The 26668-nt window shown below is 36.1% G+C and overlaps 1 protein-coding gene across 7 annotated transcripts in view; it reads right to left on the reverse strand.

Annotated features, from left to right (window-relative positions):
* Positions 1–10224: 10224 nt before the first annotated feature.
* CD55 (CD55 molecule (Cromer blood group)) overlaps positions 10225–26668 on the reverse strand; it is a 28841-nt gene continuing 12397 nt past the window's right edge. Inside the window, exons 7-11 of one of the 7 annotated variants that reach the window (XM_068541523.1) lie at positions 25067–25903; positions 21377–21397; positions 16489–16561; positions 14353–14458; positions 12895–13472 (exon numbers count right to left, since the gene is read on the reverse strand). In XM_068541523.1, coding sequence (XP_068397624.1) covers positions 13458–13472; positions 14353–14458; positions 16489–16561; positions 21377–21397; positions 25067–25903 — 1052 coding nt within the window. In that variant the 3' untranslated portion in view covers positions 12895–13457. Of the gene's footprint in view, positions 10245–12894; positions 13473–14352; positions 14459–15652; positions 16101–16488; positions 16562–20479; positions 21398–25066; positions 25904–26668 lie in introns of those variants that run through there. The other 6 variants (XM_068541524.1, XR_011073654.1, XM_068541527.1 and 3 more) reach the window with 6 other exon arrangements.

The raw sequence follows: 26668 nt of genomic DNA on the forward strand, positions 1-26668 counted from the left end.
CCCTTTCTTTTTCTCTTCTTCTTCTGGGACCCCTATAATTCGAATGTTGGTGCGTTTAATGTTGTCCCAGAGGTCTCTGAGACTGTCCTCAGTTCTTTTCATTCTTTTTTCTTTATTCTGCTCTGCAGTAGTTATTTCCACCATTCTGTCTTCCAGGTCACTTATCCGTTCTTCTGCCTCAGTTATTCTGCTATTGATCCCGTCTAGAGTATTTTTAATTCCATTTATTGTGTTTTTCATCGTTGCTTGGTTCCTTTTTAGTTCTTCTACGTCCTTGTTAAATGTTTCTTGCATTTTGTCTATTCTATTTCCAAGATTTTGGATCATCCTTACTATCATTATTCTGAATTCTTTTTCAGGTAGACTGCCTATTTCCTCTTCATTTGTTAGGTCTGGAGTGTTTTGACCCTGCTCCTTCACCTGCTGTGTGTTTTTTTGTCTTCTCATTTTGCTTATCTTACTGTGTTTGGGGTCTCCTTTTCACAGGCTGCAGGTTCGTAGCTCCCGTTGTTTTTGGTATCTGTCCCCAGTGGCTAAGGTTGGTTCAGTGGGTTGTGTAGCCTTCCTGGTGGAGGGGACTATTGCCTGTGTTCTGGTGGATGAGGTTGGATCTTGTCTTTCTGGTGGGCACGTCCATGTCTGGTGGTGTGTTTTGGGGTGTCTGTGGCCTTATTATGATTTTAGGCAGCCTCTCTGCTAATGGATGTGGCTGTGTTCCTGTCTTGCTAGTTGTTTGGCATAGGGTGTCCAGCACTGTAGCTTGCTGGTCGTTGAGTGAAGCTGGGTCTTGATGTTGAGATGGAGATATCTGAGAGATTTTCGCAGTTTGGTATTACGTGGAGCTGGGAGGTCTCTTGTGGACCAGTGTCCTGAAGTTGGCTCTCCCACCTCAGAGGCACAGCCCTGATGCCTGGCTGGAGCACCAAGAGCCTTTCATCCACACAGCTCAGAATATAAGGGAGAAAAAAATAGAAAGAAAGAAAGAGGATAAAATAAAATAAAGCTATTATAATAAAAAATAAGAAAAAAAATTATTAAGAGTAAATGTATTCAGAAAAAAATTTTTTTTAATTTTTAAAAATAGATTTATTAATTTTTATAGTAAAAAATAAGAAAAAAATTATTAAGAAAAAAATTTATTAAGAAAATTTTTTTTAATTTTTTAAAATAAAAAATATGAAAAAACTTATTAAAAATTTTTTTTAATTTCTAAAAATAGAAAATAAGGAAAAAATTATTAAGAAAACAAATATTAGGAAAAAAATTTTTTTAAGTAAAAAAAAAAAAAAACGGACGGACCTAACCCTAGGACTAATGGTGAAAGCAAAGCTATACACACAAAATCTCACCCAGAAGCATACACATATACACTCACAAAAAAAGGAAAAGGGGAAAAATTAATATATCCTGCTCCCAAAGTCCACCTCTTGAATTTGGGATGATTCGTTGTCTATTCAGGTATTCAACAGATGCAGGCACATCAAGTTGTTTGTGGAGTTTTAATCCGCTGCTTCTGAGGCTGCTGGGAGAGATTTTCCTTTCTCTTCTTTGTTCGTACAGCTCCCAGGGTTCAGCTTTGGATTTGGACCCGCCTCTGTATGTAGGTCACCTGAGGGCGTCCGTTCCCCGCCCAGACAGAACGGGGTTAAAGGAGCAGCTGCTTCGGGGGCTCTGGCTCACTCAGGCGGGGGGAGGGAGCGGTACAGAGGAGGCGGGGCGAGCCTGCTGCGGCAGAGGCCAGCCTGACGTTGCAGCAGCCTGAGGCGTGCCGTGCGTTCTCCCGGGGAAGTTGTTCCCGGATCACGGGAGGCTGGCAGTGGCGAGCTGCACCGGCTCCCGGGAGGGGCGGTGTGGAGAGTGACCTGTGCTCACACACAGGCTTCTTGGTGGTGGCAGCAGCAGCCTTAGTGTCTCCTGCCCGTCTCTGGGGTCCGTGCTGATAACAGCGGCTTGCGCCTGTCTCTGGGGTCCGCGCTGTTAGCCGCGGCTCGCACCTGCCTCTGGGGTCTGCGCTGATAGCCGCGGCTTGCTCCCGTCTCTGGAGTTTGTCTAGGCGGTGCTCTGAATCCCCTCTCCTTGCGCGCCGCGAAACAAAGAGGCAAGAAAAAGTCTCTTGCCTCTTCGGCGGCTGCAGACCTCCTCTCGGGCTCCCTCCCGGCTAGCCGCGGTGCGCCAACCCCTTCAGGCTGTGTTCACGCCGCCAGCCCCAGTCCTCTCCCTGCGATCCGACGGAAGCCCGAGCCTTGGCTCCCAGCCCCCGCCCGCCCCGGCGGGTGAGCAGACAAGCCTCTCAGGCTGGTGAGTGCTGCTCGGCGCCGAGCTTCTGTGCGGGAATCTCTCCATTTTTCCCTCTGTGCCCCTGTTGCTGTGGGATCCGCGCTGGTAGCCGCGGCTCGCGGCCGTCTCTGGAGCTCGTTTAGGCGGCGCTCTGAATCCCCTCTCCTTGCGCACCATGAAACAAAGAGGCAAGAAAAAGTCTCTTGCCTCTTTGGCAGCTGCAGACTTTTTCCCAGACTCCCTCCCGGCTAGCACCGAAGCCCAAGCCTCAGCTCCCAGCCCCCGCCCGCCCCAGCGGCTGAGCAGACAAGCCTCTCGGGCTGGTGAGTGCTACTCAGCACCGATCCTCCGTGTGGGAATCTCTCCGCTTTGCCCTCCGCACCCCTGTTGCTGCGCTCTCCTCCATGGCTCCGAAGCTTCCCCCCCTGCCACCCACAGTCTCCGCCCGCGAAGGGGCTTCCTAGTGCCTGGAAACCTTTCCTCCTTCACGGCTCCCTCCCACTGGTGCAGGTCCCGTCCCTATTCTTTTGTCTCTGTTATTTCTTTTTTCTTTTACCCTACCCAAGTATGTGGGGATTTTCTTGCCTTTTGGGAGGTCTGACGTCTTCTGCCAGCGTTCAGTGGGTGTTCTGTAGGAGCAGTTCCACGTGTAGATGTATTTCTACTGTATCTGTGGGAAGGAAGGTGATCTCTGCGTCTTATCTTCCGCCATCTTGCCCCTACCCTCGACTCTTTTATTCACAATACAGAATACTTGTAATCAATAAATTATCATGGCCACAGGAAATCAGGTTCTTGCCTACCAGGAAAAATCTAGAATTACAAGCAAATGTCACAATAGCCATATATTTCTTTCTATTTCTCCTTTGTGTTCCTTACATCATAAGTCCTTACCCTTGGAGTCTAGTTTTAAAGATTTTTATATATGTGAAAGTATTCATGAACTACACATATATTTTTCTTTGACTTATTATTTTAAATTTACATATATTGTATCATACTGACATATCCTTTTTTTAACCTTTCAGCATTTCATCTTTCATAGGTTTATGTGACAAAATTATATACTGTGCTTAGGAATTCTATTTTTCCATAATGGTGACCTAAGTCATTTGGACTAATCACCCTCTAAAAAGCAACCAAGATAACTGCTTTAAAAAAATTAAAAATTACCTTAAAAACCATGATGAGCCAACAAAATAGAGTGGAAATTACTAGAGAAAATTCTAGGAGAAAAACTGAACCCAGAAAAGACAGGGGAAATACCAGTAACAAAATTAAATTTGCCCTAGGGTAATTTACTGATACCAGGAAATTTATGTTTATCATTTTTAATTTCATGGAGTAAGAGGAACAGAAGTCAATGCCTAGGACCCATCCAAGGTGGAGAGTTTTTTCAGAGGTGGTCCCAGCATTGCAATGGACATGAAAAGTACTCTACCCTCAGGCTTCGAATGAACCAAAAGTAAAACTGCCTTTTCTGAACCCAACTCCAGAAGACTGGAGGGAAGGTTGCCATAGCATTGCATGAAGCAGAATAAATTAAAAAGGAATAGAAATATAAAAACTTAACCCCGAGAATTTGTGGCCACTGCCCAGTCATTGTGAGGATTCACAGCCCAAGTTCCCATGACCTGGGTGTGTCAGGAAACCCCATGCTCTAAACGTAATTTAACGATATTGCCAAATAAAATGGTAGATGAAAAACTAAATTATCCCTGGAGGGAAGTATCTCCACTCTTTGCTTTGGGGAATCCTAATAAGTAATTTTACAAAGAGGAATGAGCAGCAAAATCAAAGGCAACCAAGTACACAAGGAAATAAACCCTTCCGAATGAGAACCTGGAGAAACAAGTGAAAGAATGACGTGGTGGCTAGGAGGCAAAGAAACAACTTAGGCTTGAGAATTCTAGTAAATTACTTGGCTGTGGCAACTGTCCCATGGTGCACACTAGAAGCAAATAGATCAGAAGCCTACTGAGTTTTTGAGGGAATTATATAGTCAAATGAAGAACCTGGACTTGGAAAGCTTTCAACTGTTCAAACTTTGGGTGCCCCAAATTTCATGTGCAGTAAGTGAGCTATGAAAGCTGTACATCCCCCAAAGAAAACATAGCCCCTAACCTCCATTCATGGTCATTTTGGAGTGGCCATGGAAGAAAATGAACAAGGAAGAACCTCCCTGGGGCAGATCCACAATACTAGTGACAAATGGTGTTGGCTACAATGAGACCTAGAGCAATGTAGAAATCAGAACATACAGGATTCCTAAGCCCTTACTGATATTCCACAGGTAGATATCAGCAGAGTTGGGCCAGCAGAGTTGGAAGTGCCGTGAAAGATCATTTAACACAAGAAATCTCACTCCAGCACCACTTTACATATTTATAGATTGATCTAATGGACAGTATGGAACACCAGTGTGACAAAGGTTTCCATGATTCTTTTTGAAATATCTATTCTTAATCATCTCCACTTTGGGTGAACCAGGTTTCTTTGTGTCCATGCCATCAGACTCCTTTCAAAAAGCTAAAACCATCTGCTAGCCACTACCTTAATCCTTTCAGAGGTCTTAACAAAGTGTGACGACATCACCCTTGAGTTAGTCTTTGCCCAGTGACTATGTCTTAGATTGACTCTAAATCCAAGCTTTTCTTAATTTTAGCTTCTATTATTGTTATTTGGAGAGGAGAACTAGTTCCATTTTCCTACCCTGAAAGTTTTGGACATTCTGGGCTCTCTATATTCTTTTCCAGTTCTATGTGCACACTGGTCAGTTATATTCTGAGTTTATCCCTTGTCTCTTATCAAACGTAAAAATAGGAAGCATTTATACTATTAAAATTCTGCCGCGAAACCTCTTTGCTCAGGGCCACAATTTCAATGGGTATATATCTGCCTTCCAAAGTATCTCAGGCAAGAGTGATATCTAATGTTTCACCACTGCAGGGTTGCCATTTTTCCAGCCTCCTTTAATAGATACACATTTTAGGATTTTTCACTTCTAAGTATAAATTTCTTAGTCAATATTTGCTGTAATAATAACTGTAAAACCTTAGTGGCTTACAAAAGCAAATATTTTCCTCTCTCTTAGGTTTGGAAATCAGCAGGAGGTTGGAAGGGGTTTTGCTAGGATTAGCTTCAGGTCTGGCTCAGGTTTCTTTCCCATGCCTTCTCTCATGCAGACAACTGGTGCACACTCCTCTCACGGTTGCTTACAGGATCAGAAGAGGCCATGCCAAATCAAGTAAGACATTTAAAGCCTCTACTTCCATTATGTTTGATAACATTCCATTGGCTAAAGCAAGTCATATAGTCTATCTCAACATCAGTGGAGTGGGGAAGTTTATTATGCCTCTTATACTGAGAAGTCACCTAGCAAAAGGTGTCCAAGTAAAACCTGTGAAATGGAAGGGGTGAGAATTATAACATTAATACAATCTATAAGAGAATGAAACAAAAACAAATATCCACTTTTAAAAAATTGCTGCCTCTCTGGCAGCCTGTTCCCAGCATCCCTTCCTCTGAGATTGTTCCTAGCATCCTTTCTCTGATGGAAAGTTCCTAGCAACTCTCTGACGGATGTTCCCAACATCCTTTCCTCTGAAAGTGTTCCATGGCATCCCTTCCTCTGAGAGTATTCCCTAGCAAGACATGGCCAGCTCCATGAAGGAGCCATATTCTTCTAGTGCTTTCTTCTAAATAGCAATAAACTTTTCAGTTCAAGAGTCTTTTCCAGGCCAACCCAGTCTCTGGTATCTCCCAAACAATGACTCAGAAGACAGTAATGGCCAGGGTCTTCCTAGAGGGGTTGTAGCAGGGGGTCAAAAGATGCCCACAATCCAACGTGGCAAATGAGTCAAGTGAACAACAACAATGGTGGGACCAACTTGCCTTGGGACAGATAATACTCCATGCTACAGACAACTTTATGAGGTAGAAATTGTTGTGCCCATTGTACAGGTGAGAAAACTCAGGCATGGAATGTTTAAGTAACTTGACAAAGTACTAGAAGCAGTCTTCAAACATAGACTGCAGTTCTAGAAAGTGCTCAGATGAAAAAGCCAATCTCAAAAGGTTACATGCTGTGTGACTCCATTATATAACATTCTTGAAATGAGAAAGTTGTAGAATGGAAAGTAAATTAGTGGTTGTCATGGGTCAGGGATGAGGAGGCAGGGAGGGGTAGCAGGAGGGAGATGGGTGTGGTTGTAAAAGGACAACAGGAGGGATCATTGTAGTGATGAAACTTGTACTGTATCTAGATTGTGGTGTTAAAGATGTGAACCTACACATATGATAAAGTTGCACAGAACTAAATAAATATGCAAACAAATTAGTACAAGTAAAACTGAAGAATCTGAATAAGATGTATTAGATTGTATGTTAATATCTTGGTTGTGATATTGTACAATAGTTCTGCAATACGTGACCATTGGAGGAAAATGGGTAAAGGGAACAGGGGGTCTCTCTGTGTTATTTCTTCAAAAAACTTGTCAATCTACAATGATCTCAAAATAAAAACTTTAATTTAAAAAAATAGAGTAACATATCAAATTTAGTATTTATCTAGAAGGACATTGGATATGTTGTAATGTAGTATGCAGAATTTGTTGTTGTTTCAATTTATCTAACAACTTTTATAAATTGTATTTTAAGGTGTTATACATGCTGTGAACTTCAACTAAAAAGTAAAAAAATAGTAAAAGTAAATGCATTTTAACTTTCCATAAAAAGAGTGTTCAGAAATTTAGAGAGAGAAACTCCTTCTTGCTGTTAGATCAAGGGAGGTTATCTTTTTTAAAAAATTGCAAATCACAAGTGTAACATATGTTAAAAAATGTAATGTTATAGGAAACAGCCAATGGAAATCAACATTTAGACAGGAATTCGCTATGGGTGAAATTTTTTAAAATAAAGAACTATGATAAAAACACCAAAATAAGTATTTTGGGAAATTAATGAAGTATAAACATGCATTAATAACTAAACTAAAATAGGGCAGGTATGAAGCACAGACTGTTAGATATAAAACAACTAGAAAACTTGGAAATGGATAATGGAATCATTTCAAATTGCAATCTCAATTAATTGTATTACCTCTATGGTGGACACAGTTTAAGAGAGAATCAGTGGATTGGAAGACCATATTTCATAGCAAAGAAGAAACAGATTAATATAAAATAGTTAAGACTTGTGGAACATTGGATTAGCCACATTTCAGTGCAGAAAACAGAAATCCCTTTGTTTCTTTAAAAAAAAAAAAAAAGCTGGGAAGGCTAGAAGTCAGAGAACCATTTTTGGACTATTGACTTCAAAGCCACATCACTGAAGTCATGAGCTGGAGCTCAGGAAGCTGCTGCTATACCACTATCTTTCACAACAGAGTTTTATTCCCATGAAGTTTGTGACTAGATAAGGAAAGTGGAAAATGGCCACCACAAACATTTACCTCTGTCCGCTCTTAGCTTTCTAGAAGTAGAAGCAGCAGGAATTTGGCCTATGCCTTCATTCTGACCCCCAAATACTGCTTTTACATGGTAGATGTCATTTGCCTCCAGACTCCCAGCTTCAGTGGAAACTGAGAAATACAGTTCTTTGGTTTCTGACCTGTTTTTAAGAATAACACTTTGAAAGAGGGTTAAGAGAGGAAATGTATATTTCTAATATAGATTTAGGATCAGTTTCTTAAAATCCCTGCTGGAATTATAGATTGATGTGTGAAGAACTGACATCTTATAATTGTGTCTTCCAATTCATGAAAATGATATATCATTTGTTCAGACCTATAATTTCTCTCAGCAAAGTGTTATAGTGTTCTCTGTAGAGTTCTTTCATATGTTTTGTAAAATGTATTTCTAAATATTTCATGTTTGGGATGCTAATGGAAATGGATTATTTTTAAATTTTCTTTTTCTAATTGTTCATTACTTGTACATAAAATTATAATTGTTTGTATATTAACATTGTATCCTGTGACCTTACTAAATTCATTTATTAGTTCTAGTATTTTCTATGTAATCATATCATTTGCCAATAAAGACAACTTTACTTCTACCTTTCCAATTCATTGACTTTCATTTCTTTTCCTTGCCTTATGGCACTAGTTAAAACCTCCAGTAAAATATTGAATAGAAGTAGTAGCGCAGATATCCATTCTTTGTTCCTTTTCTTAGGTAGAAAGCATTGAGTCTTTCACTGTTTAGTACAATGAAAGTTGTCGGTTTGTTAAAGATGTCCTTAATTAGATTAAGAAATTTCCCTTTTCTTAGCTTGCTGAGAGATTTTATCATGAATTGGTGTTGCACTTTATCAAACTTCTTCTGCATCTATTGAAATGATCATATGGTTTTTTCTTTATTTTATTAATATGGTGAATTACACTGGTTGATTTTTGGATGTTAAATCAACCTTTTACTCCTGGGATAAACTCGATTTGATCATGATGCACCATATTCTTTTATATATTGTTGGGTTTGTTTTGCTAAAATTTTGTTAAGGATATTTGTGTCTATTTTCATGAGGGATATTGGTGCATAGTTCTTTTTTCTGATGTCTTTGGCCTTATAAAATGAGTTTGGGAGTATTCTCTCTCCCTCTATTTTCTGAAAGAGTTTGTGTAGGATTGGTATAATTTCTTCCTTAAATGTTAGAATTTACCAGTGAAGCCATCTGGGCATAAGATTTTCTTTTTGGAAAGATTTTAAATGAAAACTCAAGTTTCCTGAATTAATATAGGGCTATTCAAATTTTGTATTCTTATTGGGTCAGGCTTTATAATTTGTGTCTTTCAACTAATTTGTTCATTTCATCCATTTTTTTTTTGTTGAATTTATTGGTATAAAGTTGAATTTATTGGTATTATCTTATTTTTCTTTTAATGACCACGCTCTGTAGTGAGTGATGTATTCTATTACATTATGATACTGGTAATTTTTGTCTTCTGCTTTTACTCTTTATCAGCCAAAATGGAATTTTATCAGTTATATTGATTTTTTTTAAAGACCTAACTTTTGATTTCATTTTTTTCCTATTATTTTTCTGCTTTCTATCTCAAAGATTTTTGCACTTATCTTTATCATCTCCTTTTTTTTTTGGACTTGATTTTCGTGACCTTAACACTTTGGAAGTATACAGGCTAGCTATTTTGCAGAATGGCCCTCAAACTGTTTTTTCTGATGTTTTCTTATAACTTGATCTAGATTATATATTTTTAGCAGGAATACCACACCCAAATGATGCTGAGTTCTTCTCAAGGTGTTCTATCAGGATCAACTTCATGTTATTTGTCCCATTATTGGTAATGTTACTTTTGATCAGTTGACTAATGTAGTGTCAGTAAGATTTCTCTTTCAATCTAGGCATTTACCCACAACCACTGTACTGAAAGAATTTTGGACAAGGCCACCAATAGCCTCCATATTATAAACCTGAAAGTTGAATATTCGTCTTCATCTTTCTTTCTTGGGTTCCCTGACACATGTTCTCCTATTGACGACTCCCAAATATATCAAGCCTGGACACCTTCTCTGAGCTCCAGACTTGTATTTTTGACTATTTATACAACATGTCCACTTTGATGTCTGAAAGGTATCTCAAATTTACCATGTCTAAAAACAAAAAAACAAACTGATCTTTCTGTTACAAAGTCTTCCCCTGCTCTGTAAGTGGCAACCTCTTCCTTCTTGTTGCTCAGGCTAAAAATCTTGGTGTCATCCTTGACTCCTTTCTTTTTAACTGCACACCTAATGCTTTAGCAAATCCTGCTAAACTTAACTTCAAAATATGCAACTTCAAAAGATGCATTCCCATCACTCATTTCTGGGTCCTTACCTCCCCACCCCAGAAACCCTCAGGATGCTTGGCTTGGAGACTTTGAGATTGTGAGCAACATCTGTCTTCTTTGTTGTTTACAGGAATCTTCTCTCTTCCTGGTTCTGCTTCTACCTCCCTCTCCACAGCTTAGTCTATGATGAAAGCATAGGATTTCAGAGAAAAAACAAAAAACAAGGAAGAGAGCCGTCTTTAAACTTCTTTAAGTTTTCTGCTTCCATTTTGTCATGAGGTTCCCATGGCAAGGAAGACCAAAATTTGGCTAGCTGCTTGGAATTGGGAGAGGAAAAACTACAGGGAAAAAATTTTAACATTTTAGTAAATTAATTACCCTACCGGAGTAAAAGAACAATTACTCTTTTTAAAGAATGTATAGGAGACCTGAGATGCAAGTAGTGACAAGGGGAAGCCAGGAAAACACCACCACCACCTCTCAACACTGAGGCATCTGAAGCCTGAAAATGAACCAGCCACCACTGGAATGGGCTGCAAAGGAAGCATCAACTTTAGGGAAGAGGCTGCTTTTAATTTAGGCAAGGGGGTGGAGGGAATACTCAAGGTGGGTGGGTGGAAAATGAGGCATTTCCACTTTGGGCATTAACCAAAAAACAGTCTCAGGGTGTGATAAGACAAAAACTACTAATGTTTAAGTGTTCCAAGAAATTTGATAGTAATTGTGGGTTAACAATTATAAAATGCAAATTTCTGTGGTGAGCAAGTATAATTTCTTACAACAAATAATTATCAGTCTCTAGAGTAAAGGCAATACAATCTTGGCAATTAAAGTATAATATTTAGGGGACTTCCCTGGTGATCAAGACTCCACGCTCCCAGTTCAGGGGGCCTAGGTTCAATCCCTGGTCAGGGAACCAGATCCTGAATGCTGCAACTAAGATCCTGCATGCCGCAACTAAAAGATCCTGCATGCAGCAACTAAAGATCCCACGCAAGGCAATGAAGATTCCGCATGCTGCAACTAAGACCCAGAACAGCCAAATAAATAATTTTTTTTTTAAATAAAGTATAATATTATAGGAGAGCTTACCTTGGGAAAATATAGAACTATTCATAACAGGATACAAATAACAAGTCCTACAAGAAAATCCCACTACCCCTAACATACCTGTTCCTATTATTATTTTCTTCAAGGTAACTGGTTGTTAGATATTTTTTCAGCTTTTACCCTTATCTAAGTAATAAGATACAAAGGCTAACTCAATGTATTTTATTGTCAAAGTTCAATGCTTCCCAATATCTAAAATTCTTGCTACCATAAATTTTGACCATTGATTCCAACTTTTAATTTAATCACAGCAGAATAAACTATTTGGAATTTATAATTTTACTTTTACACTAAACACATGACATACCATAGTCCTCTCTCCAAGCCTTTCCTACTTTGAGCTTGCTGCACTATCTGCAGTCCCCAATCCTGCCATGTGAATCTCATCTACTTGTCCTTTGTCAATTTTCATCCTGTCCTGAATGGCTCTCAGCCCACCACTCAACCACTTAGCAAAGACAACTTAGGCACTCTGTATATTCTGTAAAAGTGTAACACTTACAACTCTACATTCTTTCTCTCAATAGGTGTTATCATTTTGGTCTTATAAGCAACGTGTGGGTAGATACTGTGTGGTAGTCATTTGGTAGCTTCAGCACCTAGCACTATAATCCGCACATAGTGGGCTCTCATGTATTTTTCTGAGTAACTGAATCAGTGTTATCCTTGCTACTACCCCAGGAAGCAGCAGATTGTCACAGAGTAAGCAGAGTAGGCCCTCCTAATTAACAAACGAATGAATTAATAGATGGATGTGCACCTATTTGCAGAACTCTTAAGGAAGTTAAAAGAATTTCCTAAAATTAGAAACTATTAGGAAATTACCATTAATCTTGTTAGTTGTGATGATAGTGGTTAGGTAGGAAAAAAAGTCTATTGTTAGAAATACATATTTAAGTATTTATAGTGAAATGCCATGATGCTAATGGAATTTATTTTAAAATACTTTAACAACAAAGTAGATGAAGCAATATGACAAAATAATTATTGTTAAATTTAGTTATGTATATATTCTAGTCTATTCCAACACAACATGTAATTGGCAAGATGACAAGAGCATATTAAGTATCTAGAAATTGATGTGATTGCCGTTTGGTAAGTCAATAACAAGTGATACATTAAAAGTAACTGAAAATGATTCACACTAGGATAACCAAAGGGCAGCGTTCTAAACTACTTATGAAAGGCAGGAAGGGACTCTCTTATTTATAAGTAAATTATTTACATTTAAGAAAATAAATGTCAAATACCACCTGAGACAAAAATGTGATCAATTATTTCTATTTAGGGAAAACAAATTTTTCTTTACGTATCTTCTTGAACTTTTTTGGTATACATGTAAAATCTAAATAAATATAAATTAAGTTTAATATTACAAAAGAATAAGATTTACAATTTGAATATGAACATCTCACTTCAGAAATATAGAATCTTTTCTTATATTAATATTATAATATATCTGGAGACCTTTAAAGACATTAAGTCAATAAAGACACCTTTCACCCTTTCACGGGGCTGTTTTTTTTTTTTTTTTAATTGTCTTAAGAACAAAATTATAGCTGATCTATCTGACAAATAAGGAGCTAATTCACTATCTGTGCTTGTATGACAAAGGAAGAATTATTCCTTCATTCTGTATTCCTCCTTTGTCACCAAATAACCCAAGAAACTCAACATTCTTGGGTGATCGGCATGCTTTTCCTTTAAAAAATTTTGCCAACTGATTCAGACTCATTTTAATGGAAAAAGAAAAGATGAAAATGCCTTTTTGTCAGGAAGGATTATTTTATAATGTTTCATCACTCTTGGGCAATTTTCCTTAGAAGAGAGTGGTTTATTTGTTTTCAATATCCAATTAATGTTTTTAATTTGTTGTGTCCTTTGTAAGTAAAAATAACATTACACATTTGGTGAAAAAAAATTCACTTTTTTCCTTTTCTTCTTGCTCACATTCTAAGTATCAACAAATCTCTCCACTTTCCCACACTTTTATGAAAGTAATCACTCTCAATCTTGTGAGTTCTTCTATTTTCAAGAGTCTTAGGAGTGCTGAGAACGTGATTCCAGGACAGATTCGTTTTTCCTTGCTTCGTGGACATTCTTATGCATCTTAAAGACAAGATAACACGCAAAACGAAGAACACTACCACATATACTGTGTCCACTCCACCAGAAAGTTCTACAAAACTAGAAATATTCTGTGTACTCATGTGCACTTTCTTCTCAACTCTTCTTTGGCTCAGTTAGCCAATGGTTACTAGCATCATAAGCAAAACTGTCAATGTCATACATATATGTCCTGAAAGTTAAAAAAAAGTTTAAATCAAAATAATTGTATTTACTGGTGATAAACATTAATTTTTTAGTTACTATGTGATAAACCATGAAAAAGAATTAGTTGGGTAATTTGGGGTGCAAAACAAATGCAAAATTAGTAAGTTATAGAGTATGGACAACCTTGGCCAGCACAGTATAGAGTTCGGTAGCTATAGCAATACCAACTAAAACATGACACTTAAGTTTTTAGTTTCTTGAGATTAAGTGGCCAAGCTGGATTCAACTAAGATACTTTCAGATTAAAAGTCAGTGAAAACTCCCTGGCATAGAAGAAAGTTTAATCAAAAGAAGACACCTAGAAGGTTTCACGGGTACATACATATTAAGTTAGTTTTGTGTGATAATTTTGCCTAACAACGTAAAACAGATAAGATCTGTAAACTTGACTTAGAAAAGACAGGTTAAAATAGATTTAATATTTCTTAAACACTGGAAACTTTAAAAGTCACCAAGCAAGACGGAGAAGCAAATACAATATGGGCCAATCATCTCATGATGCAAGTAGTCACAATGAAGGCATTCCTATTTGTAAGCCCTAATGTATCAACCTTTTGTTTTTTCCAGATATTTGTAGCATTGTGAGCATCCAATCATTTCAATAAACTGAGTACAAAGCACAGGATGAGATAATGAGTATACTGCTGAAGAGTGGAAGACTGAAGACATGTCATATTAATGAAAGATTCAATGTGTTAGTCACTCGTTCAACAAAGAAAAACAATTCTGACAATAACAAAGGTTTAAGCCTCTATTGTTCTTTAATAGTCACAGATAGATATCAAGCTAATTGTGTTAATGGACATTTTCCAAGATACAGAAATTGATTTTATTGAACCATATACCTGTTGTAAATTACTAGAAGGTCTTACTTCCGTAGCATCACCAGTCACAGTTAAATTATGAAACTTAACATTAAGTGCTTTGTTGTTCTCATGTGTGTAGTAAGAGCTGAATAGTAGAGAAGGAAAATACTGATTGAATTATAAAAGTTTAAGTTCACTCAAAAAGCAGTATCAGCATTTGCTTACAATCACATTCTTTTCATAAACTAAAATTTACCATATATATCCAACACTTCTAAAAGACGTAAATAAATCCTTTGATAGGCAAACACAAAGGATCACCAGGTGAAGGTACATTACACCTTCACATGCATTAACTTTTTCTCCTGTCTCATTAAGATCAAATTTTAATTAAATCAGTATGAAATTGAGAGAATAACCAGGAATGTATAAAGTTAGCTCTTACCCTCAACATCTTATACTTCCAAAATAAGGCAAGTGGAGTGTTTTTAAGTGCACATTAAAAAAGGCAAATTCTTTCTTAGAGGTTTGCATGAATTTCCTCTGATTCAGAAATAGATTAGGTTTACTGCAAAACCCCAATAAAATATAAAACAAATATTCCTTCCTTCTACATTTCAGCACTTTTCATTCTATTAAAAATATGATGGTCTATTATTTTACCAAAGTATCTAAAGAAACTAATGATAGCCAAGAGAGAGCCAAGAGGGAGCCAACTCATCACATTCCACCCCCCTCATCTACCAAGCCCCAGAGCAATGGTTTTAGAAGTAAATTAATAATGCTCCAATTCAAAAGGAGAGCTGGACCAAATGTAAGGAAGTAGAGAAGATTGGTGGTTTATTCTTTTTTCCAGAGTAGTTTTGCTGAGACTTCTGTACCAACCTAACTCACTTTATATGACTTAGAATTCTGTTCATTTATGCTGGGCTCTAAACCACATTCTTTAAAAGTTTCTGAAAAATCTGAAGAGAAAGTTATATTTTACTACATTTGCTCTTATAGCATCTAGAATATTTTATTGGCAGTAAACAAATATCTGTAAAAGCTATTAAAAAAAAAAAAAAAAACCCAGGACCTAATGGTCAAATATTTTTAGTAAAAGACTGAACCATTTAGTGATTTAAAGAACGTTTACATACTTTAGGTTATAATAGGCTTAAATAATATTGTTAATTTAAAGAGAAGGGAAAGAGCCATGGAGGGTAAATAGTAGATACCTCACATCAGCCAAAGAATTTAAATAGGCAATTTAGTGACAGCATTAAAATATAGTTGTTCTTAATTAAGTAATGAAAAAATAGGTATTAGGGCACTTCAGAAAGAATTCAAGTTTATATGAACTCCAGAATTAGTTTTCTGAGCAACAAAATCTACAAAACATAAGAGACTCAATTTAAATAATACTCTGTCTACAGGATACATCAGAGCCAACCATGACTTTATACTTAACACATGTAAATTCAATGCAGATCAGATGTTTCAAATACTGATTTTTTTTTTCTGTGTGTTGTTGTTTTATCACCTGAGTGCTTACCATGTGCCAAGTAAGGTTCTAACCTCTTTACAGATGGCAATTCATTTGATCCCATGAAATAGATACTACAATCCCATGAAGTAGGTACTATATTTCCCCCATTTTTACAAACGAGAAAATTGAGGCATAGAGAGGTTAAGCTGCTCACAGTCACATGGCATTTAAATAGTAGACCCGGAATTGGAATCAAGCAGTCAGGTTCCAGAGCCTGCCCTCTTAACCACTGGGCTGATTTTGGCTAGACTGGCATCTGTTAATAAATGCAATTTATTAATAGGCCTAGTCACAGGCAATTTAACAATATGTTAGAGTTTCTCTTTCTAAATTTTTTCACTTCTGTACAACACACAGGTACTCTCATAAATTGTACTGAGTAGAGAAAAAGGTGAGTTGATTAATAGATTGCAATGAGACTTTGGCTTTCAAATCAATGTCCTCATATATAATGAGAAATCTAAAAATTTTTTAAGACAAAAAGTCTGTTCATCCAGGATAGTAATCATAGACAAAAGGAATAAAGAGACAGCATATCAAAAAAATGCAATTAAGCTAAGAAAGTTATCTACTGGCATAGTGTCAAGTTTTACTGGAAAGAAGCTAAGAATAAATTTTTAAAAATCATCAGAATTTCTGCTCACCCTGATTTTCCACTGCCCCAGAAAATTTTGACTAGAATTATGGTACCAATTATTATAGTACCAGCAACACATCCTTGAGGGGGAAAAAATTTGATAAGACAGTTAATATAGAAACATGAACAATTATATATACAGTAGTTCACAGTGACAAACATATTGATTATGAGGCAAGTTAAAGAAAAAATAGGAGACATGAATTATATTTTGCTTGCTAGCTTATGTCACAAGTCTGACAGTAAAAACTGCATGTTATTTATCCTGTTTTCTTTCAAGGAAAGATGAAATATTTAGAATGAATTATCACAATGCTCAAATAAAATTTGACAGGTTTGAGAGAATTCTAAAGTGTTTCAATCCCACCATGCTTAATTTTAAATGATTTGATCATTGATTTAAATATGATGACTGTATTATATAATTTCAGCACTAGAAGGCATCTTGGAGTTCACGCTCATTTTGTAGATAATTAAATTGAGCCTCAGAAAGGTGAAGCGTCCATATGTGGTTAATGGGAAGGCCATTTACTTAGTTCATAAAGGTAACAGAGATGTAGGTATTTCTCCATCATAGGAAAGGTATCATCATCTGAGCACCGAGAGTAAAACATACTTTGCCTATCGAAATGCTTTTCAGTGTTTAGTCTGTTGCAGATAAAATTTCTTTTAGGAAAACTAATATTTACTTTCAAGATTAAATGCACTATTTTGAGTTGAGCAACAGAAAATAATTGGTTAAATAAGTTGAATAACAGCAAAAAACTTTTATACCTTGACTTTTACACATAAACATTCTTCTTAAAACCACCCATTGCCCTTTCCCCTCACCACCTTGGGTCTCCCTTTACCTCCCCACTCCACCCTCTAAATCCTTGAACTCTACTCTTTTGATCCGTACTACAAAGAAAATTATAGATGACACTTGAAAAGCAACTGAAGGTAATATGACTAACAAGTGTATCTGGTTCCAAATCAGCAAAATACTACAGATGTCGCACAACTGAATGGCCATGTCGATACATAATTTTAAAAACAGCTGTTTCCACCACAGGTTTTACACTATTTTACCCAATCAATTTCTTTATTTGATCCCTTAGCACCATAGCATTAGTTTGAAAAGACTGTACTCATAAAATAAATCACGGCTCCTCAAAAATTTGGGGTTTCTTTTCCTTTCACCACTTCCCATTAATCCTACCATTTTCAAATGATGCAGAAAAAACCCATTTTCAGTTTGAATGATAAATGAAAATAGAAAATTTTAAAGTGATCCAGAATGTCTGGATGACATAAGTTAGGAATATTCTTAGAACACTTATCAGTCCATATAAGTGATTCAGGAAGAAAGTGTGTGGAGGTTGATGTTTTAACAGAAAACCAGTGCAAACTACAGAAATTGAGAAATATAATTCTAAATAAATGATTCTGCAATAATTAATAATTAATGAGAGTATTATTTTGCAAATTAGAAACAAAGAAAACTTTAAAGTATAAAGGCAGTGACCTTAACATTCACCCAAAGGTGAATCAGTGTTAATTTAAGATTGGCACAACTTGAGCTACATGAAACTATAAAATATATATAAAATTATAAATGAAATTATGATTATGATTCCAATGTCTTTAATTATTCATTGAAGAGATCATAGGTAGGAAAATTACATAATTTTAGAAAATGCAAAAGGAGTGAAAGGAGTAGTTTAGTAATGTTCCCCATTATGTAGAATCATATTTACCTAGTACTTAAAACACTGCAAGGCAGTTTGTCACCTATTATCTCATTATCTCCCATAACTGGCATGGTACTTGTAAATAGTAAAGAGTGTTCAGTAAATATTTATTAAATTGCATTGCATGATATTCTTTTCGCAGATTAGAAAACTGAGACTGAAAATGAATAAGACAAACAGTTTATCACCAGAGAAAACTTATTTCTAACCTAACCCCTGGTTCACGGCATGATTTTAACTGTTCACAATATTCTCAATAAAAATACCTGAGATTACTCAAACAAAATTTGTATTAGATGGGTATTACATTAATATATAGAGTATCATTTCCATTCCCGAACAACCCAAGTCAGAACCTAACTACAAGATCTGGTATTATCAGATGAGGCTTGTCTCCTTTTCTGAAGAAATGTGGATTCATCCAGTCATTTCGAAAGGTCTCACTTATACATCTCATAAAGTGGAAATACAGTCTATATACTATGAAAAACTAAGAAAGCTATGAATAGGTTTTGTTCTTCCTTATAATCCTATTTAACATAAAAATATGTCAATAAGCATGTGATATTTAAAAGAAAGAGTATTTTAGATATTTCACTGAGCATTCTCTAATTTTTTCTTTAATATTCCTCCAATTGACCTATTATTTCTCACAAGGGATTTATGAATGTCACAGTATAGGATTTCAGCAATGGAGGGAAAAAAAGCAATACTTGTAAAGAATCAGGACTATCTTAATTGTCAAATTTGAGTTGTGCAGCTCTAGGAGAAGAATTTTTCTATCCTTTCAAGTACTTAGTGCTGAAGAAGCTAGTCATCTGCGTCTATTTAAGAGCCTAATAGCCGTGTGACCTTGAGCAAGTTAAGAATCTTGCAAAGCCACAGTTATCTCAGCTAAAAAGTGGGACATAGCTACATTATAGGATTGTTGTGAGAAGTAAATGAAATAATACATAGGCATATTTCAGTACAGTCCTTGTCACACACCAAACACACAAATATTGCTCTAATAAAGGACTGTTCTTATTCTTTGGTGTGGCCAGAGAGAATGATAAAATTATCAGAAATCCATCTTAGGAAAATAGTGATAAAATAAAAATGAATTCTTAGAGCTAGGATTTATTCAATTTTTAGCACTATGCTAGTAGTTTTCACACCCGTTATCTCATTAAGCTTCCAAGACTTTAAATAGGAATCATTATCACCATCTCATAAATGAGAAAATTGGGAGTCAGAGAGATTAAGTAAATCACTTGGGTTGAATTATTACTAAATGAAAAAAAAAATCCAAAAGAGGATTGAAACCAAGGTCTGACTGACTCCAAAGCACAAGTCTTTCTTTTATATGATATTGTTGACAAAAACAAAAACAAAAACCCCACAACTATATAGAGCATGTATTCTCAATGGGGTTGCTATCATCCCTAGAGGGGAAAAAAAAAATCTCACTTTTTTATGTATAAAGTACAGATGTGCATACAGTACATAAATAGATTTATATTACATCTGTAGTATTAATATTTCACAGGGATGATTAAGAAAAAATGCCTTAAAAGCTCCTTGAGGGGGAGAGGGTAATAATGAAAAAAATTTTTTTTTGAAAAACACTGATACAGAGCCAGCAGAGAATAGCTTTAAAAATCAAAATGCAAGCTTCACTGACATAGCAGATAAGAAAGTTCTGGGAAGAGCCGTCAGTCTCTACTTCTTAGCAGAATTAAATAGGAAAAATATTAAATACTTGCAAAGTTCTAATATCATTTGTATCATTCATGTGCACTGCAGTGCAATCAATAAAAGCAATTTCCTTGCAATAGAGTTTATCTTTAAAATGAGAAAAGTGACCTCATTCACAGAATACATTTAAGAAGTAAAAATATCAATAATTTTCAGGTTTATATTTTACAAGTATAGGATCCTAAAGAAAAATATTGTCATATATCTAAGAGCGAAGGAGTTCCTCTTTATTTTTGAGCACATGTTGGAATTAAACCTAACCCTAAGGGAAGGTTTCTGGGAAAACACACAGTATACACTTAAAGAATTTCAGAGAAAATAATAAGCACCTCAAACCTTCATTGAATGTCACTGAGCTTGTAAGAAAAAGCTCACCTATTAAATTTTTAAGCTCATCTATTAAAAATGTCATCAAATCATTAAATCATGAGATTTTCATTTAGAATACATTTATTGTTGTTTAAAATATAGAATGAACAAAGTGAATTCCAACTGTTGGAATCTTTCAAGATAAATCTTTTAGCTTAAAAGAGGTTCATTTAAAATATAAAAACTATAATAAATAACAATGAAAATAATAAAACAAGTACCTGCTTTCAGTTGTATAGTCCCTTGGCTAATTCATGCATGCATAAGATAGGAGACTTCAGCTTATTAACACATAGATCAAAAAATTCACTTTTTTATATTTTCCATTAGACATTACTTATCAATATATGCCTATTTATCTGTATTGCTTCTTAACAAACATTTCTTTTACCATCTTCTTTAGGAGTTTATTAATCTTCTTGTTAATGCATAACATCAAATAATTTATTTACGAACAAGAAAAGGACTAGACCAAGTGCTAGAAAACCAAGGACTAGACCAAATGCTGCAACACAGGTATGTTTTTGGCCTCATGCCTATAGCAACAGAATACTTTTTAAAGATAACTTTAAACCATTGACAGGGAAGGGAAAATAAAGAGGATATAACCAAAGGTAAGACCCTTTGTTTTACTTGGGATAAGACAGACATCTAGAAATGGTCAAGGAGTAGTTTATGATTAATTATAAAATACTTGAGGATAGAAACTGTATTGATAACTCTCTCCTCTTGTGGTTCTTTAGCCACTAGAATGAGATGTATTGAGACAACAGGCACGCAATAATACTTGATCAATTGGCCAAATGATTTGAAGTTGTCCTAAAATCCTTGGAACAAGAACATGGTGGGGAATACTTAGGAACATACCAAGTACCTGATGGTAGTACAAAACACATCGATAAAATGCATTTACCTGTTTTCTCTTTGGCACCCATAAACACTGTATTTTAATAGTATTCCTAAGACACTTAAAAGACAATATAATTTTCCAGGAACATAGATTACACGTCCGAAAGCGAGGACAAGTTCTGTTAACTGCCAGAGAGCCACACTTACCCGATGCAATGATGCTAGCAACTAAAGAAAAAAAAAGGGAAAGAATTACAAAAATAAAAATATTTTAAAGCATTGATTTGCTAGCAATTTAACAAATATATAAATTTATCAACAACTGTACTTGAAAGTTCAAAAGTAACTCAGATTTTCATAACTAAAAGAAATAATTTTAAATAAATTGATGAAAACAATTATACGTTATTAACTTAATCAAGTAACATATAAAGCAGTGCTATCTCTATTAAACAGAGTCAACACAATAAACATAAAATACGATAAAGAGTTATTGAATACTGAAACAAACACCATGTAAATTTGGTTGTATGACTTGATGGCAAGTCAAGGTTATTGTAAGGATTAATACTAACAAATGGAAGGTGCATGGTACATGACACTATGGAACACACTCAGTAAGTAGTAGCTACTATTATTTTTTCAATAAGAGCAAAAAAAGTAAATGATATTTAAAGGGTAAATTAATTGTATATGAGAGAAATTTGATCCCAAATATTTGTTTGCATTTTTATCATAATAATTGACTCAGGTTTAGGTTAAATTTGTTAAATTATCTTGTACTCTTGCAGAAAAAAATATTACAAAGTTAGCTCTATAACAAATTAATATAAAGTGAAACTTGTTTCTCTTTGCCTTGCCCTATTAAAAATTGGATGTATTCAACCTAAAACTTTTAGGCCCAGAGATGCCATAAAATTTTAAGAAGTCAGTAACCACATATGTGTTAAAATTAATGAACTGAATCTAAGTATATCAATATAAGCCACAAAAGCAACGTTGAGTGCAAGAAGTCAAGTTAAGTAATGAAATATATGACATACTGTTTAAATTATAAAAAATATACAAAACAATAATATGTACTACTTATGGTGATGTACATGTAGCATAAGAACAAAAACAGAGAGGAAACTTGCACAATGAGGTATTACCTCACACCAGTCAGAATGGCCATCATCAAAAAATCTACAAACGATAAATGCTGGAGAGGGTGTGGAGAAAAGGGAACCCTTCTACACTGTTGGTGGGAATGTAAATTGGTACAGCCACTCTGGAGAACAGTATGGAGGTTCCTTAAAAAACTAAAAACAGAGTTACCATATGATCCAGCAATCCTGGGTCTAGATCCAGAAAAGATGAAAACTCTAATTCGAAAAGATACATGCACCCCAATGTTCACTGCAGCACTATTTGCAGCCAAGACATGGAAGCAACCTAAAGGTCCATCAAAAGATGGATGGGGCTTCCCTGGTGGCGCAGTGGTTGGGAGTCTGCCTGCCAATGCAGGGGACACGGGTTCGGGCCCTGGTCCGGGAGGATCCCACGTGCCGCGGAGCAGCTAGGCCTGTGCGCCACAACTGCTGAGCCTGCACGTCTGGAGCCTGTGCTCCGCAACAAGAGAGGCCACGATAGTGAGAGGCCCGCGCACTGTGATGAGGAGTGGCCCCCGCTCGCTGCAGCTGGGGAAAGCCCGCGCACAGCAACGAAGACCCAACACAGCCAAAAATAAATAAAATAAATTTATATTAAAAAAAAAAAAAAAAAAAGATGGATGGATAAAGAAGATGTGGTACATATATATAATGGAATATTACCCAGCCATAAAAAAGAATGAAATAATGCCATTTGCAGCAATATGGATGGACCTAGAGATTGTCATACTGAGCGAAGTAAATCAGACAGAGAAAGAGAACTATCGCATGATATCACTTATATGTGGAATCTAAAAAAATGATACAAATGAACTTATTTACAAAACAGAAACAAACTCACAGACTTAGAACATAAAACTTATGGTTACCAAAGGGGAAAGGTTTGGGGGGAGGGATAAATTAGGAAGTTGAGATTAACATATACACACTACTATATATAAAATAGATAATCAACAAGGACCTACTGTATAGCACAGGGAACTCTACTCAGTACTCTATAATAACCTATATGGGAAAGGAATCTGAAAAAGAATAGATATATGTATGTATATAACTGAATCACTTTGCACCTGAAACTAACACAACACTGTAAATCAACTATACTCCAATATAAAATAAAAATTTAAAAAAAAAACAATAATATATACTACTTATGGTGACATACATGTAGCATAAGAATAAAAACACAGAGAGGAAGCTTGCAGTGATTGCCTTAGAGCAAGAGAAATGGGAGCAGGGAAATGTGCAAGGAAACTTTAACAGTAAGATCTGTAATGTTTAAGTTCCTAAAAATATTCAGGTAATGGCAAAATAGGCCTCAAGATAACGATTATTAAATGTATGAAATCATTATGAAAGTATGGTCATAATGTATAAAACACGATTCTAAAAAACACAACTATCTGATGCCACTGAAGAGTGATCAAAAGCAGGCAGGTTCTGTGACAAACCATAATGGAAAAGAATATGAAAAAGATATATATATGCATATATATATATATATATATATATATAACTGAGTCACTTTGCTGTACAGAAGAAATTAACACAACATTGTAAATCAACTATACTTCAATAAAAATTTTTTTAAGAAAGAAGGCAGGAATTGAAGTTCCCCTTTTAAAGAAGGGAACTCAATGGAGTGAGAGTTTGTGTATTTGTGGGTATTTGGCCTTTTACCTAAAGGAAAAAAGAAACATACAAAGGAAATTTCAACAATAATACCTGTAATGTTTTAAGTTCTTAAAGATTCTGGATAATAGCCAAATGAACTTGAGCACGGCAATTATGAAATCTGGACAAAATATTAAAAAAACAACAATAACAATGATTTGAAGGCATGGAAGAGCAAAGTAACTCAGACAGAAACTAATCAAAGCTGAAGAGCTCAGGCAGGGGGTAAGCTGCAGGGAGTGAGATTTGCATGGATGCAGCAGGGGGAAATCCCTAGGCCACTTGGTGCAGGGAGCAGAAAGCCACAGTCTCACTGGTTGGAGAAGTCAGAGAATAGAGTTCAGAATCGACAGGGCATCTGGAAAGTGAGGGGCTACCGATGCTCTATTTCTTGACATATGTGGTGGTTATACCAGTATTTGCTTTAGAAAAGTTATTAAGCCTTATATGTATATTTTACACAGACCAGGTGGTCTGAAACAGCATTAATTAGTAAGAGGGGTTTCATTCACTCAACAGGTTTTTCTGAAATCTACAGCATATTTTACTCTGCTTTCATGAAAACTGTCATTTAAAGAGTTAATATGAACTATTTCAAAGAACTCTTGTTTTTAATTACTTAGAAGACACTATTAAGGTGCTTTACCAAATTAGCAACTCTAGGGAATCTGGAGAGTTCCTTTAGCATGCTTGAGGGATGGGTCTCTGTCAATGAATCAGACCCAGAAATAAACCTTAAGGATTATACTATTTGGTTCTTTGAGGGGTCTTGAGGAATTCAGTGACTCCCTAAAGCTAACATAAAAAACAGAATTTCTTCACCGACCTTAATTTAGCATTGCTTTTATGGAGCCACAACATTTGTCTATATTACTGCAAAATGTTTCTTTCTTAAATGTGTGCCCTAGCACAATCCAAGTCTGCCTCTGAAGAAAGTCAGAACATCAGTATGAAGAAACTCTGCCTACAATAAACCAGAGACTATATAATCTTATAATCCCAATCAATTTGAAATTTCCACCATAGCACATAAAATCCATACTTGGAAACCTGAACAGAGTAGCCAACTGACCTGAAGGAGAGCTTCCTCCTCCTTTAGGTGGGCTTGTTGCATGAAAACGTGTTGTTGCCCTGGGAACAGCTGGACTCCTTGTTGCTGTAACATGAGCAGAGGTCAATCTTTGTGTTGCATGGAGACTCTTGGTCACTGGGGTATGTACAGCAGTGGACTTTTGTGTTGCTCTAAGATTCTGTGTAAGTGAAGATTTTGCCATGGTGAATCTTTGGGTTGTTGGTGTGGCCTGTGATGCAGAAGCATTTGCCATGATGGGATTCTGAGCTGCTGTAGAGACAGTGTTTGATATGGGGGAATTTGGGGCTGTTGTGGCTGAATCATTTGCTGTGGAAGGTTTCTGAGGAGCTGATGAGACTTCTGTAGCTGGAACATTTACAGTGGTGGGTTTCTGAGAAACTAGTGGGGACTTTGTAGCTGAAGAATTTATTTTGATGAGTTTCTGAGGAGTTGGTGGGGCTTCTGTAGCTGAAACTTTTACAGTGGTGGGTTTCTGAGAAACTAGTGGGGACTTCGTAGCTGAAGAATTTATTTTGATGAGTTTCTGAGGAGTTGGTGGGGCTTCTGTAGCTGAAACATTTACAGTGGTGGGTTTCTGAGAAACTATTGGGGACTTTGTAGCTGAAGAATTTATTTTGATGAGTTTCTGAGGAGTTGGTGGGGCTTCTGTAGCTGAAACATTTACAGTGGTGGGTTTCTGAGGAGTTGGTGGGGCTTCTGTACCTGAAACATTTACAGTGCTGGGTTTCTGAGGAGTTGGTGGGACCTTTGTAGCTGGAACATGTACTCTGGTGGGTTTCTGAACTGCTGGTGTGACTTTGTAAATTTGAAAAGTTTCTGTGGAGGAAAAATGTTATTTAAAAAATTAGCTAAATAATGCTGTCCAAGTTAAAATTTAGGAACCAATTGTTTGCTCTATGACTCTTCTCTTTCCCCACAAACAACTAAATATGATTTTTAGGAAACCAAGTATTCTCATGTATTTCCCAAAGAACTGAAATGCTATATTGTCTTTGCTTTGAAATAAATTATACCTTTAGGCAACTAAAGTGAATTTACACCCAAGTAGTGTTGAGGTTCTTAAAACTGTTTTCTATGTGAAAAAGGAAACCAAAGTCAGAGTTGGCAGTGATCTCATTCTGTGACACAACCCAAATAAAGATACTTTTTCTCATAAATTGTCTTCTTTCCCTCATGCCAAGACCAAAGAACGGCAGGATGCTACCTTGAACCAACAAAGATAATCACAACATAGTTACTTTTTCCAAAGCTTTCAGGACATGTTAGTGACCTTGGGAACTTGTTTTGTTTCACTTCTTTTTTAAAGCAATAAATTCAATTAGAAAAAAATAACGCCCTTTTTCTCCTCTTGTGTTGGTTACCAACTTTACATAGGTTAGTTTAGTTCCTCTTTGGATTTTAGGTGAGATAATAAATATCTGAAGTGAAAATTCTGTGAAGATCCTATTCTGAGAGTCACAAATCTAACATTAAAATTTTAGATCAGTGCCTGTTTGACTTTGGGTTGCTTATGCAATCTCCATCATAAGGCAGTAGTGAGCAGTGCCTAAGCCTGTTTGACCACATACTAGAGACTGTTGT

Source organism: Eschrichtius robustus, chromosome 3, assembly GCF_028021215.1.
Source record: "Eschrichtius robustus isolate mEscRob2 chromosome 3, mEscRob2.pri, whole genome shotgun sequence".
NCBI lineage: Eukaryota > Metazoa > Chordata > Mammalia > Artiodactyla > Eschrichtiidae > Eschrichtius > Eschrichtius robustus.